This window comes from Piliocolobus tephrosceles, chromosome 9 (assembly GCF_002776525.5).
Source record: "Piliocolobus tephrosceles isolate RC106 chromosome 9, ASM277652v3, whole genome shotgun sequence".
Lineage (NCBI taxonomy): Eukaryota > Metazoa > Chordata > Mammalia > Primates > Cercopithecidae > Piliocolobus > Piliocolobus tephrosceles.
Window position 1 is genome coordinate 9,892,568 of NC_045442.1, and position 14,421 is coordinate 9,906,988.

At 43.7% G+C, this 14,421-nt stretch overlaps 1 protein-coding gene across 1 annotated transcript in view; it reads left to right on the plus strand.

The window, feature by feature from the left end:
• Nucleotides 1-14,421, plus strand: part of CPXM2 (carboxypeptidase X, M14 family member 2) — a 145,231-nt gene that overhangs the window by 11,150 nt on the left and 119,660 nt on the right. The window contains exon 2 of the mRNA XM_023224345.2: nucleotides 369-467. Within this exon, the coding sequence (XP_023080113.2) occupies nucleotides 369-467 (99 nt within the window). The remainder of the gene's footprint in view (nucleotides 1-368; nucleotides 468-14,421) is intronic.

The window sequence follows — 14,421 nt, forward strand, 5'->3', positions numbered from 1 at the left end:
TTTTTTGTATTTTTAGTAGACACAGGGTTTCACCATGTTAGCCAGGAAGGTCTCGATCTCCTGACCTCGTGATCCGCGTGCCTCAGCCGCCCAAAGTGCTGGGATTACAGGCGTGATCTTCAGTCTTATAATAGTAACAACGTGCAGGTGTATGTTGTTTTCATTAGGAGCGTTTGTTCTCCTGGGTGTTTCTAATTACACATTTCCTTTCCTTTAACTAGAGACTCCTTAGAGCCCAAGACACCGTCTTTAGGGACAAGGGCACAGAAGGGGAGATGGCTGCTGTGCAGGAGAGGACAGTTGAACTCAGCATCCTGAACCAGCTCTGACGTATGTGAAAGTAAAGGCATCTCTCTCTCCCCCTTTAGGTAAAAACAGCAACAAAAAAGTTGTGAGAACCAAGAGCTCTGAGAAGGCTGCCAACGATGATCACAATGTCCGCGTGGCCCATGAAGATGTCAGAGAGAGTAAGTGAGGCTCTCACAGAGCCCGTACACCAGTCCTAGGCCCTGTTTAGGGAGGGTGGGCGGGTACAGGCCCCTGGTGCAGCAGCCCGACTACAGATTCCCGAGTGTGGGGCTGCCTGGGGCCTGCTGTCTATTCTGATCTATGCTGCAGGGGCGAGAACATTCGTGGCAGCTTCTGCTCGCATTCACACTTGTGCACTGCCTCACAACTCACAGCCAGGTTCTCTGATTCAGCCGCAGTCAGTTTTGAATTTCCTGGAGCTCTTGGTTGCTTTCCCCACCTCTCTCTCCTCAGAGATGACATCATTTCCTTTCTTGTGGGACCTCTTAACTGCCCATGGCCTTGAGTGTGCATTTCTTATCTCCCAGCCTGACCCAGGAGCCTCTGGGGTCAGAGATCAAATCTACCTGCAAAATATGCAGTGCTGGGCCGGCATCTCACAGTCATGTGAACATAGTGCACCTTTAATTGCTCACCTTGGGATGTTCAAAGGTATCAGTTTGAGACTCATGAATGATCTCTGGCCCATGAGCTATAGCTATTGCTATTAACTACTACCATTATTATTATTGTATCATTATTATTCTAAACTGTGGTAACCAGGATCACGTTTCGGCTAAAATGAGTATTAGTAGTAACAGCCATTTAGTAAGCACTTATGCAGTAGCCAGGCACTCGGCTGAGTACTTGGCATCCCCTAGTGCCTCTCCAACTATGGATATTATTATTATCATTATTATCCATATTTTACAGATGAGGACAATGGGACATGGTAATGCGCATAATTTACCGAGGGTTATGCGTTTCTACGTGGTAAAACCGGGATTTGAGCCCAAGATTTTCTGATTCTAGACTTTTTGGTTAGCTTAAAATAAACAATGCATTTCACAACTTTGCATTTACAGAGGCAGGACTTTAGCTGCCTTGCGAGTCCATAAACCACGTTACAGAGTTGATTGTCACAGATGGAAGGGCGTGCTTCCTTAGGCACAATGTAATGATTTGGGGCAGTGTTTCTAACCAAGAACTTGCCATCAAAGAAATCATAGAGATGGCTAATAGTGCATCCTCAAGTGAAAACAGATGTCAACAACAGTGACCTTCTGTGGTCACTCACCAAATGAACGTTTATTCCTTCTTAAAGTGGGCAGGCGTGTACTCCACCCACTGCTCATTGAGAGCACTCATCGGACCAGGAGAGTGCGTTCTGCACGGTGCACGCTGTGGCTGTGTTTCTGCTGCTTGACCCTGACAGTGTGGTTCTTTGGGGTCTTCTCTAAATGGGGGGTAATAGGACTCCTCACCTTGAGTGGACCTTGGACATTGGCATTTTGTGCCCAAGCAGGCTGATAAAACACCAGCTGTTTCTTCAGGATTACAAATGCCACAGGGCTGACGTGGCTTTGAGAGTTGGTCTCACCTCCCTGGGTATTGCTGCCATCAGATTGGATCCTGGTACTTCTTCACGGCCTTGTTAATTTTTAAGTGCTTTTAAACATATTTTGCCCAGATTTTTTTAGTAGCTTCAGCAGAAGGGTTGGTTTGAATTATCTTAGTTCTTTATTATCAGAATTGGAAGTTCTTAAACTTTTGGGGAGACATTTTCAGAAAGATTTTTGAAGACTCAATTACACACACACACACACGTCTGAATTTGCCTTCTTTTCTGCCATGGGTACACCCCTCCCTACTGGCCCACCCAGGATTGCTCCCCTGGCTTTGGCCTCAAAGCTCTGTCAGGTTGGGATCACTGGTCTCATAGGCAGTCATCAAGGCTCTGGTTCATTGAATGCCCTAGATGTGATTTTAGCCTGTGAAACTTCTTTTACTAAAAGAAAAAAGGAGGGGTTGAGGATAACCTTGGAGGGGAAAAGCAGCTGAGGACATCCCTGACATGCAACTGACAGTTGGTGGCCATGGAGGCAGGGTACATGTGGCAGGGTGGCATGGCCGTTAGGAACACAGGCCTAGAGTCAGGCACCTGAGCAAGCAAAGTGTGGCCTCAAATGCAGAACTGGGCATTCTCAGAACCCCGAGTCCATCCTCCTTTCAGGATCTACTCAGGTTGCACTGGGGGGCTTTGAGGGCAATGTGGCAGAATGTTGGGCTGGTATATGTGACAGCTACGTTATGTTCAAGGTGGCAGGCAAAGCCGATGTCAGCCACTTTATTTGCAAGGTGGAGGGCAGTACAGGTGATGTTAACCACATCGAGTTATGATAGTGGATGGGGTTAAAAGGCTCATCTCAGATGTAGAAGTCATCCTTATGGAGCTTTGGCTTTTGAGGAAGAGAGCCTGTACATGGCTGTCACTGTGATTAAGGAGTAGTTTCAGCTGTGGCAAGTATCCAACTACATTTTAGATGTTGTGTTGTAATAGTTTAAGAAGTTGGTTGAGTCATCATTCTAACTAATTCTTCACCTCTTCTCATCCCCACACCCTTTGCTGTGTAACTCTTTAGTTCCCTTTGCCAAAGCTGGAAGTCCCTTGGCTTTGGGCTGGTCCATGAGCCTTGTTAGGCCAATAGGGGTCATAACAAGTGTCAGTTCTGAGCCCATGCTTTGCTTGTTTCCATTTGTCTTTTGGGCCTCTTGCATCTCCACAAGAAGAGTGTGCATACCTAGACCGCTGGTCCTAGGAGGCTGAGCAGTGAGTGGAACAGATGTGGGCCCAACCAGCAACCCAGAGCTACCTAGCTGAGCTCAACTGATCTACAGACACCTGAAAGTAAATGCTAATTGTGTGCCATTAAGAGTTGGGGGTTTCTTGTTATACAGCAGTAGCTGACCAATACAATGAAGATAAAGCATGACCTTTTTGTTTTCAAAGGTTACATGACATTCCATAATATAACCACCTAATAATAGACATTTATGTTGTTTCCAATTTTTTGCTACTATAGACAGCTTTTGTTGCAATGAAATTACCTTATGCCATTTTATTTGCCATGCATTAATTGCAGAATTATACTCTACTTGGCAATTCCCACCATGATTTTACCCATTTTCTGGCCTCTGCTTCCCTTTGTTTCCAGCCAGATGAGGACTTGTTTTTCACATGTGTCCCAAGCTTTAAGCCTCTGCTCACATGTTCTCTTTATAGGGAATTGGACAAGCATCAAAGTTGGTGATTGAGAGGACAGCTTTGGGATCAGACTTACACTCGAGACTTTGGACAAGTTACTAACTTCTGGCTGCTAGACTCTGGACAAGTTACTAACTTCTCTATGACTCAGTTTCCTCCTCTGTGAAGTGGGAATAACATTACCTTTAGAGGCATATCGTGAAGATTAAGTAATGTCTGCACAGTGTAGCACACGGCAAACAGTAAGCTCTCAGCAAACATTAGCTATGACTTGAATTTACCATCTTGGGGTCTTTTGTGTGCCTTAGAACAGGGGCTGGCAAACTTCTTTAAAGGATCAGATTATAAATATTTTATGCTTTAGTAGCTAAGAGGCAAAATCAAGATATTATATAAGTGCTTATATAACCATTTAAAATGTAAACCTTAACATATTTAAAATTTATTCTTATTTCACAGATCATACAAAAACAGGTGGTGGGCTGTATTTGACCTTTACACAGGCTATAGTTTGTTAACCTCTTCCTTAGAAGTTCAGTGCTCTACAAATCCCACTTCCAGGAAGCCTCCTCTGATCACCTCTCTTCAGTTTCCTATGCTTCTTTCTCATGGTCCTGGTTCCCTTGTTTCTCATTTCACAGTGATTCCTGTGCATAGCTCTTTGGTTCTGAAAGCCTGTGAATGCTTAAGAGCAGAGGCCTTGTCTGATTCATCTCTGGATAGACCCAGTGTTGGTAGCAGTACTTGACAATGGTGAACCTGTTTGTTGAGTACCCACATTGTGGTAGAGCCAGCATCATGGTGAAACATGCCTCCATCTCAAACATGCCTAAAACTGCTCTACATATGCTCAAATGGGTTCTCTATGACCCAGAACAGCAGCTGATCCTTTCAAGGAAGTGGTCTTTGATTTCAGTTCTTAGAACAAGATCTGTAGGAAAGAAACATGATCAGCTGGGTGCAGTGGCTCAAGCCTGTAATCCTAGCACTTTGGGAGGCCAAGGCAGGTGGATCACCTGAGGTTAGGAGTTCGAGACCAGCCTGGCCAACATGGTGAAACCTTGTCTCTACTAAAAATACAAAAATTAACCAGGCGTGGCAGCAAGCACTTGTAATCCCAGCTGTTCAGGAGACTGAGACAGGAGAATTGCTTGAACCCAGGAAACGGAAGTTGCAGTGAGCCAAGATCGCGCCATTGCACTCCAGCCTGAGTGACAGAGCAAGTCTCTGTTCCACTAAAAAAAAAAAAAAAAAAGGAAACATGATGTCCTACCAGGATGGAAGTGGGATGGTTTCCCTGATACATGTTGGTGAATGCAAGCTTGCTTTGATGCATCTCCCTCATGCCTTGACTGGAAGAAGTTTGAGGCCTCAATCAGGCACCATACTTGGAGATTGGCCAACTTAATGTATATTTGTGTGTGTTTTAAGCTTGAGGGTTTTTCATTGCATCACAGACAGTTTGGTTTTTCATCCAAGCCCTTGTTATGAGCCTCTTCTCTTCATTGCATAACCAGACAGTTCCCTGGGGCTAAGTTGGGTCTTCCTTCTTGACATCTGGCACAACTATTCCCAGATCCCTGATTCTGGAGGATTTTACCAACATAGTAGACATGATAAACTGCCATGCCTGTATTTCAGACTCCTATGGGAGTGACAGGGGAGGTGAGGGGCCGGAACTGGGACAGAGTCACACCTCTCTTGACAGACGGTGGTTAGGAAGCCCAAGAAATGTGGGCACTGGGAAACCAAAGGTGCCCCTACTCCTTGCTATTTTCCACTTTCTGCTCCAGCTCAAACATGCCTAAAAAGTTATTCTTTAGCCTCTAAAATGAAACATGTGCCTTTGAAGGATTTTATAGCATTCCTTTACAATGTGGAGAGTTTTATTTTGTTTTTCCAACAATGGGTTTGTGGCAGGGCCTTCACTGGGTTTGATTAGGGGTCCTGGGCTGGCTGTAGCCTACAGTAGACGTGTCTGTAAACTTAGTGTGTTTATGAACACCACATGAGCAGTGTGGCCAGTCTGCAGCTATAGGCTTCAGAAACCTTGGTCTGAAACCATAGGCATAGTGGACTTGTCAGCCTAGAAATACTTCCCAGACAAGGGTTTAGGGACAGAACTCTGATGTGCTCGGTAGCACCCATAGGTGGCATGAAATTTCATTCATTTGTATCAGTCACTTGACCCCAAGTGTGGTTCTTATTGACCAAGTACACGCTGGTCCATTTATAGGGGAGACATTCTAGGGCTGTACCTCTTCAGAATCCCCATGACAGAGGCGGGTACATGTGCTTCTGTTGCTCTTGGGGAATTTGTTCTTGGCATACTGTGACCTATCTTGTTTCCATCTACTCAAATCTTCTGTGATAAAACCCTCTTTATTCTGTATTACTGACTCTGGGATAGATTTAATAGAAAACCAAATTTACCATGTTATGCCCTAAAACTTTATAAAAAAAAAATTGACACTTAAACCACTTGTGGTGGAAGTTGGTCTTATGGTGAAAGTAGGTTTCTTTCCTGGCTTATTAAACATTTGACTATGAAAGCAGTAAACACATGCTATAAACTGATCATGTCCCCACAGAATGTGTATGTTGAAATGCCAACCCACAGGGTAATGGTATTTGGGGGTGGGGCCTTTGTGTGTGTGTGGTGGGGAGGGGGGCAGGGGGCAGTGATTAGATCATGAGGGTGGAATTCTCATGAACGGGATTAGTGCTCTTATAAAAGAGACCCCCAAGAGCTCCCTTGGCCTTTCCTCCATGTTAGGACACAGGGAGAGGATAGCCACTGTCCATGAATCAGGTCCTCATCAGACACTGAATCTGTTGGTGCCTTGATCTTGGATTTCTCAGCTTTTAGAAATGTGAGAAATAGGCTGGGTGTGGTGGCTCGCTCCTGTAATCCAGCACTTTGGGAGGCTGAGGCAGGCAGATCACCTGAGCTCAGGAGTTTGAGATCACCCTGGGCAACGTGGTGAAACTCCATCACTACTAAAATACAAAAAATTACCCTGGTGTGGTGATGCATGCCTCTAGTCCCAGCTACTCAGGAGACTGAGGCATGAGAATCGCTTGAGCCCCGGAGTGGAAGTTGCAGTGAGCCAAAATCGTGCCACTGCACTCCAGCATGGGCTACAGAGTGAGACTCTGTCTCAAAAAGAAAGAAAAAGAAAGAAAGAAAGAAAGAAAGAAAGGAAGGAAGGAAGGAAGGAAGGGAGGAAGATATGTGAGAAATAAATTTCTGCTGTTTATAATCTGGTACAGCAATTTGAATAGACTAAGACAAGTACTAAGTACCAAATGAAAAGGCAGTATTTTGCAGTGCCACCTGTCTGTTGGATATCAAGTATCTGTATATGCCTCGCTTTGTTTTCAGGCTCACTAATCTTTGTCATTAATGCATTTTTCTACCCATGCTTGAAATATCTCACTTTCTTAATTACCGTAGGTTTATAACAAATCTTGACATCTAGTAGAACAGGACCCATTCTTCTTTAAAAGTTGTGTTTATTCTTGACCCATTGTGTGTACTTGTAAACACACATGCACACATTTACATCATGTAGTCAAGTTCTACAAAAATGCTCTTGGAATTTTGATTTAGATTTGCATTGATTTTACGAATCAGTTTGGGAGAATAAACACATTTACAACATTGACTCTTCTAATCCATGAACATGGTATATCTCTCCACATATTAGACCTTCTTTAATATCTCTCATAGAAATTTATCTCTAGAGGTCTTATATATCTTTTAATAGATTTACCCTTTGATACTTGCTATTCTGTGATACTTTTAATTTCAATTTTCTACTCTTTATTGGTATACTACAGTGTATAGTTAATTTTTGAATGTTGATTTTTATATTCAGCAATCTTGGCAAACTCTCATTAATTACGTATTATTTGATATTTTAGTACAAAATCATGATGTATATGAAATAATGACAATTTTGTTTTTTCCTTTTCAATTTTTATACCTTTATTTTTCTTTACTGTGTTGGCAAAGACTTCCATTCATAAAGAATAGATCTTCCTTGTGGGTTTTAATTCTGCTTTTGTATTTTTAGTTTTCTTGCTATTTGGCCTTATTTAAAATATTTTTCTGTTTTCCTTTTCTTCAGCATTTTTTTTTTTTTTTTTTTTTTTTTTAATGGCAAGTAGAGGCCATGACTTTTGGATTATACAAAGGGTGAGCCGTGTCTGGGTGAAATATTTTCCTAGCTATCACATCAAGTTACTTTCAAGGTCACATTATTTCTGTGAGTGTTTCGGATGGTATACCTCCTTTAACGTTCTTTTGGTGGAATTTTTTGTTCTGCACAGACTGTACATTAGTGTTCGTTCTTTATTTATTTTTCAGTGAGGCAAGATTCAGCCAGATTTTCTCCAGGAGGGACAGTCTAAGCCTTTTCTCATATCTGTAAATGTTGACTAGCTCAAAATGCAGAACCTCCAATACAGCAGAGTTTCCAGTTTCTAGCAGCCTTTTGTTTTTTATATATTTTTGTTCTGAGGTCTCAACTTCAGTCCTCCTTCCTACTTCCAGCCAGTAACCATTACTCCTGCTTCTCCTCAAAGATAACCACCATCAGATACAACTTTTGCCTGTTTTGAACTTAATATTGATAGGATAACACATGGTATGCTCTTTTGTGTCTGACTTCTTTTGCCCAATATGATGTTTATGAGCTTCATCTATGTTGTGTATTGCATAGTTCATTTATTTTTATTGATTTATAGTATTCTAGTGCATGACTATACTGCAGGTTATTCATTCTCTTGTTGATGGGCGTTTGGATTGTTTTCAGTTTTTGGCTATTACAAATGGTGCTGTTAGGACTATTCTTGAATAAGTCTTTTGGTGTATATATGAATGCATTTTTCTTGCATGTATAGCTATAAGAATTGCTGGATCATAGTGTATGACTAAGTACTGCTGGAGATTTTTCTAAATTGATTGTACCAGTTAACACTTCTACCAGCAGTGAATGAAAGTTCTAGTTGCTTCACATTCTTACCAGCATTTGATATTGTCAGTCTTTATTTTATTCATATTGGGGGGTATATGCTGATATCTCATTGTGGTCTTAATTTGCATTTTCCTGATGACTAGTGACTAATGCTTACTTACCATTAGGATAACCTCATTTGTGAATAGGTGCTCAGTTCTTTTGTCTGTTGTTCTTCTTGTTGATTTATAGGAGGGTTTTTGCTTGTTTATTTGTTTTTCTTGAAAATACAACAAATATGAGTCCTGTATCAGATACATGCATAGTGAATATCCCACTTCTTGGCTCACTTTTAACTCTAGTAGAGGTGTCTTTTGAATAACAAATGCTCTTAAATTTAATATAGACCAATCATCAATATTTTCTCTTGTGGTCAGTACTTTTTGCTTTGGGCTAAGAATGTTTTTTGCCCACCCCAAGGTCATGAGATATTTTCATGTTATCCTCTAGTGATAAAGTTTCTTTTTACATGAACATATTTTCATTAAAGTAATCTGATTTGAATAAAAACATTAGGGAAATAATAGTGCAGGTGGTACACAGATGTGGAAAAATTTATGAAGATAATAATTGGCAAGTGCTTGAGGGTTGAGAAATGTTCTTTTGCATCAATAATTCCTTTTTTTTTGAGCCTTATAAGCAATGTATAAAGAATAGTGTTAGTTTTCCATGATGATACAGACATAGGGATTATCAGTTATACTGGATCATAATGCAAATTCATTCATTTGGGAACATTGGTTGGGCATTCGAGGATGAAAACTTGTCATTGCTGCTCTTGAGGCTCACAGCCTGTTCAGGGAGACAGACTAAACTACCACGGTAACAGTGTGGACTTTTCCTAGAAGGTTAGGCTAAAGGCAGGAGTGAGTAGGCTGAGAGGGTTGAGTGCAGGGGAGGAAGTCTTGGGAGGCTTTTCAGATAGAACAGCCACTGAGCTGGACATTTAAGAAGGAGGTAGGTGGTCAGAACCTTTGAGGCTGAGGCTCCAGGTTGACTCCAGATCTCAGCTGCTGTAGCCAATGTGGGCTGGAACCCAATTCTTTGAGAGTATCCTCTGTTGGATCCACTGGGGTCTGGGAAAGAAAATCTCTGAGCTTGTGTAGACTCACAGGTAAAAGACCCCAGCCAGGTTTGCAGGGACTCTCTTCTGAGACTGGTTGTCTCAGAAGAATCACCTGGGAACTTCAGACCAGTGGTGGGTTCCTTTGCTGTCCTATTGATCAGTTTCTGGGGAGGGGTTAGGACACCTTTCCTTTAAGTTTCTTTGAGATTCTGATGCTCAGCTGGGGTGAGAACTGCTATCTGGAGGAGCTCAGTGATGAGGGTCTGAAGCATCATCTCTCCCGTGGTGGGTGTTAAAGAGCTTTCCAAGGACAACTAGATAAGGCTGAGATTGGCTCGGAGATTTCCCAAGACCCAGAGAGATACCCTGTCCCTCAGGGAAGCCAGTGGTATCTGAGAAAGGCAGAGAGCTACTGCAGACAGATTTTCAGTGCACTGGGAAGCTGCCTCCACACTTCACTGATCAAAGGGAATGTCAAGTTCAGAAAGGCGAAGGAAAGAATTCTGTTAAGTCAAAGCTACTCCATTTATAGGCAGCAATGAAAGCAAAAGTTCAGGAAGGCTGTGAGCTTGTTCCTGGAAGCGCCCACCATGTCTTGAGGTGATCACAGCAGGCCACAGGGCCTCAGACTCTGAACTCTGGTCTGCCAGCGGGAGACGCCTGTCTTGGCTCCAGCCCTTTTCCTGGTGTGACCCCAAACACCACCAAGCAATTTCATTTGTGTTATGCTCTCGAGTTTTCAAGTCAGACGGAGGTGGTGTAAAGATTATGCTTGAGCTTTTATAACTCAGACACCTAATGACTATTTAACGGTGTTCGGCATCCCTGAGACTCAGTGACGATGAGCCACGATGCCCATCTCTTGGGGTCATTGTGCAGATTCAATGACAGGAGTCTATAGCTGGTCTGTCTCGCAGTAGTTACCTGCAGGTTTTCCTTGTTGCTCCCCAAATCACTACACTTTTAAAATAATTTTCATGACATGACTCCGTAACAGCCCCCCACCCCCCAGACAGATTTGGAATACTGAAGGTGGGGTGTTGGGGTCGATGCTAGATTGAGAATTCTTACTTATATGCTATATTCTGACTGTGCTCTGGAATTTCTGGGCCACAAAGGCCTCCATGATCTTAAATGCAATGGACATTTGCAATTTGTTCAAGAGTTGCTGTGCATAGATGGTAATGTATGGTGGTGATGATGACAATGATGAGGACTAATGAATCTGTGCCAGAGGGCAGATGTCTCTTTGGTAAAGTATCTGTAATGCAGAGACTGCTAGCAAGAGACAGATCTAAGGCAGTGCGTGTGTGGGGTGGGGTAGAATGAGGCAGGGGACCCCCATGCTCACCTCCCAAGGAATAGAGCATGGGGCTGGGAGATGGCACCCTGCTCAACGTGGTGTGTTCTCAGAGAGCCTTTTCTCTTTAAGAGAAAAGCAGATTCATCATGGATGATTGTCACTCTCCTTTCCTCCAGATGGTGACACATCTCTGATCTCTAATTAATATTTTCCTGAAGTGTTTTCACACTTTTTTCTGTGTTCTCCTCACCCACAGGCTTCTCAGGATTAGATCCTTTTTTCTTTCTAGAAGCAACAGAAACTTGATTTAATGGTAAAGGATGAATTTGTTTGTTTTAGAGGAGGAACGGGGAGCTCGTCTTGAGGCTGTTGGAATAAATTGGCTCAAGAGTCACTGAATGATTGGTTGTTGGAGCCTGCTTTCCTGCAGCCTGGCTGGGAACCCCGGCAGAACACTGCTGAGGGATGAAGAGCTGCCAATGAGTTTCCCACTTATTTCAAGCACTCTTTAAACCTAGTAATTATATCATCAATTGACATTGTAATACAAATATGTTACAGTTCCAACAAAGATTTTTTTAAACTCTCTGATTACAGATATTTAAATTAAGCTTCGAAACCTTGCTTCTCCTCGGTTTTGCTTAGTCACCCATGCAACAGTCCTGTCTTTCTCAGTAATGTTTTCTGAAGGATGGGAAAAAGTCCTAGTCCTTGGAAATAGTATTGTGATTGACAGTTCTTGGGACCGGGAGCAGATGTTTCTTTGAGAATTTAAAGTCGATGGAATTCTAACCTCTCGTTCTAACTTTGCCATGCTTTTGGAGTTCTTTGGCTGGCAGTGTTCTCTGGGCTCATTTTGCGGGAAGTGCCATGCAGTCCTCAGTGTTTGCTGCGCCTGCCGGTCACGTGTCTGGTTGCCTGTGTGTCTATGTTTCTGGGTGCCGTGATTCCAGCTGTTCTTTCAGTAAAGGCTTATGGTTATGGTGGGAGTAGGGTACATTTTCTGAATACTCTTGTGTCTGAAAGAGCCCTTAATTACCATGACAATTACCGTGACTATTGACTGTAACTTAGCTGGTAGTGGCTTCCAGATCCCACTTTCTTTTCCTTCAGCCCTTAGAATGCATAGGTTGCTGCTGCAAAGTCTTGTGCTACCCTGATGATCACGCTTGGTAATCTCCTGGTAGTCCTGGACAAGCCCGGGACTGTGGCTGGGAGACCGCGCTTGTCTTTCTGCCGTCTCTGCCCTTCTTTTGAGATTTCTGGTTTTGAAGACACGGAGGTTTCCTGGATGCTGGTTTGTTCATGCTGTGGATCTTGTCTGGCTGCTGATTGCCTCAGAGAAGCTGCCTAGGGGTTACGGTATTAGCAGCAGTTCCCCATGGTGGCTGGGGTCCAAAGACCAGGGTGCAGCCCAGAGACTGAAGTGCTGACAGTGATGTTACTTCAGGGACCAGGAGTGGCCTTGGGCACTGGCCTAAGGGAGTGGGAGCTGCTGGTTTCTGGTGACTTGTGTGCACTGTGCTCCCTTTGGTCTTTGTCAGCCCAGGGTGCAGCTGAGAGAGGTCTCATCCACTTTTCAAGGTGTCTGCAGGCCTGGGAACTGCAGATGTTTTCAAATGTTTTGCTCTAGCCTCTGTGGCTCTGAGGCCTCCAGACCATTCTGCAGCTTGAAGATTCCCCAGCCCTCCTCTCACCGACATAGCTCAGCATGCTTTGCAAGTGGTTTCCTCATCCTGCATAATTCTCTCCCCACTGCAGTATTGTTCCCCTTAGCCGGAGAACCTGAGGGAGAAGCAGGTCACTTTATTCATTTTAGACATTGAGTAGACCTGTCAAAAATCTCTAGATGGGCCGGGTGCGGTGGCTCATGCCTGTAATCCCAGCACTTTGGGAGGCCAAGGTGGGTGGATCACCCGAGGTCAGCAATTTGAGACCAGCTTGGCTAGCATGGTGAAACTCCGTCTTTACTAAAAATACAAAAATTAGCCGGGCATGGTTGCAGGCACCTATAATCCCAGCTACCTGGGGGGCTGAGGCAGGAGAATTGTTTGAACCTGGGAGGCGGAGGTTGTGGTGAGCCAAAAATCACACCATTGGACTGCAGCCTGGGTGACGAGCGAAAATCCGTCTCAAAAGAAAAGAAAGAAAGAAATCTCTAGGATGATGCTCTCAGGGTAGAAAGAAAAGAAGAACAATGAATCAGGTTGAAATATTCTGAAATTCATCAGAGTGAAGTATTAAGTTTGGTGAATATTTCAATATTCTGTATTTTGAATTAATTTAGAATCTTTAAAGCAAAAGATAATTTTCCTGTCTTTTATTTTCTAGTCCTTTACTTTCCCATTCTTTAGCATAGGAAAATCCTGCCTTTTTCTAAATGTGGAGATTCCTGTGTCAGATGTTCAATGTAAGTCTTTAAGATAGGCTTGGGAACTTTTCCTGGGATGCTTTATTCTGATTATGGGATTTTTGCCTTGTTGATCTTTGCATAAAGGTATGTGGGATAGTGAGCTTGTGCTTAAACTGCTTTATTCTTAAACTTCTTTTTAACTTAACAAATGTTTTCAAATGGGGTTTGGTGAAGGTGGGTAACTCCCAGCTGACTCAGTGGGTAGTTTTATGTGAGCCTGCAGGATGCCATGCTGCGGGGCATGGCGCCCTGCATTAGGCAGGGTTGCAGTAACATTTGTGAATTGCCCTGATGCTCATGGAAAACAGGGTGAAATCAGAGTGAGGCAGACGTGGGATGGAAGGAAGGAGAGGAGGCTATCAAAGGGAAAAATAAAGAATGGAAGATTGATGAAATGAGAACCTTCCAAGTGAAGCTGACATTACTGCTGTGTGCCTGATTGATACTGCAGCCTCTGCCACATGAAAGTGAGGGGACAGAGTGCCGAGGAAGAAGTGGTGACAATTTTGAGGAGATTCTTTTGCAGCAGACATTGGAAGATGACTGGGTATTTGCTTCAGCTGCAGATTGCAGGCGGATTACTCCAGCTGTCGCATTCACACCTGCCTGATGGGAGCCACCAGGTTTCTGAGGCCTGCCCACCACGTCAATAGGCCGGTCCTCAGACAAGCAAGTGGTGTGAGTTTAAACTTGTCTTTTTTTTTTTTTTCTTGAGACAGTGTCTCACTCTGTAGCCCAGGCTGGAGTGCAGCGGCATGATCTCGGCTCACTGCAGCCTCCGCCTCCCAGGTTGAAGCGATTCTCCTGCCTCACCCTCCCGAGTAGCTGGGATTACACACGTGTGCCACCACACCTGGCTAACTTTTGTATTTTTAGTAGAGATGGGGTTTCACCATATTGGTCAGGCTGGTCTCGAAATCCTGACCTCAAGGGATCCGCCTGCCTTGCCTCCCAAAGTGCCGAGATTACAGGTGTGAGCCATTGCGCCCAGCCCTGAATGTAAACTTTGTGCATGTCATTGGATGCCGAGTGGTAGAGACGGTGCCTGTGACACCTCATAGCTGA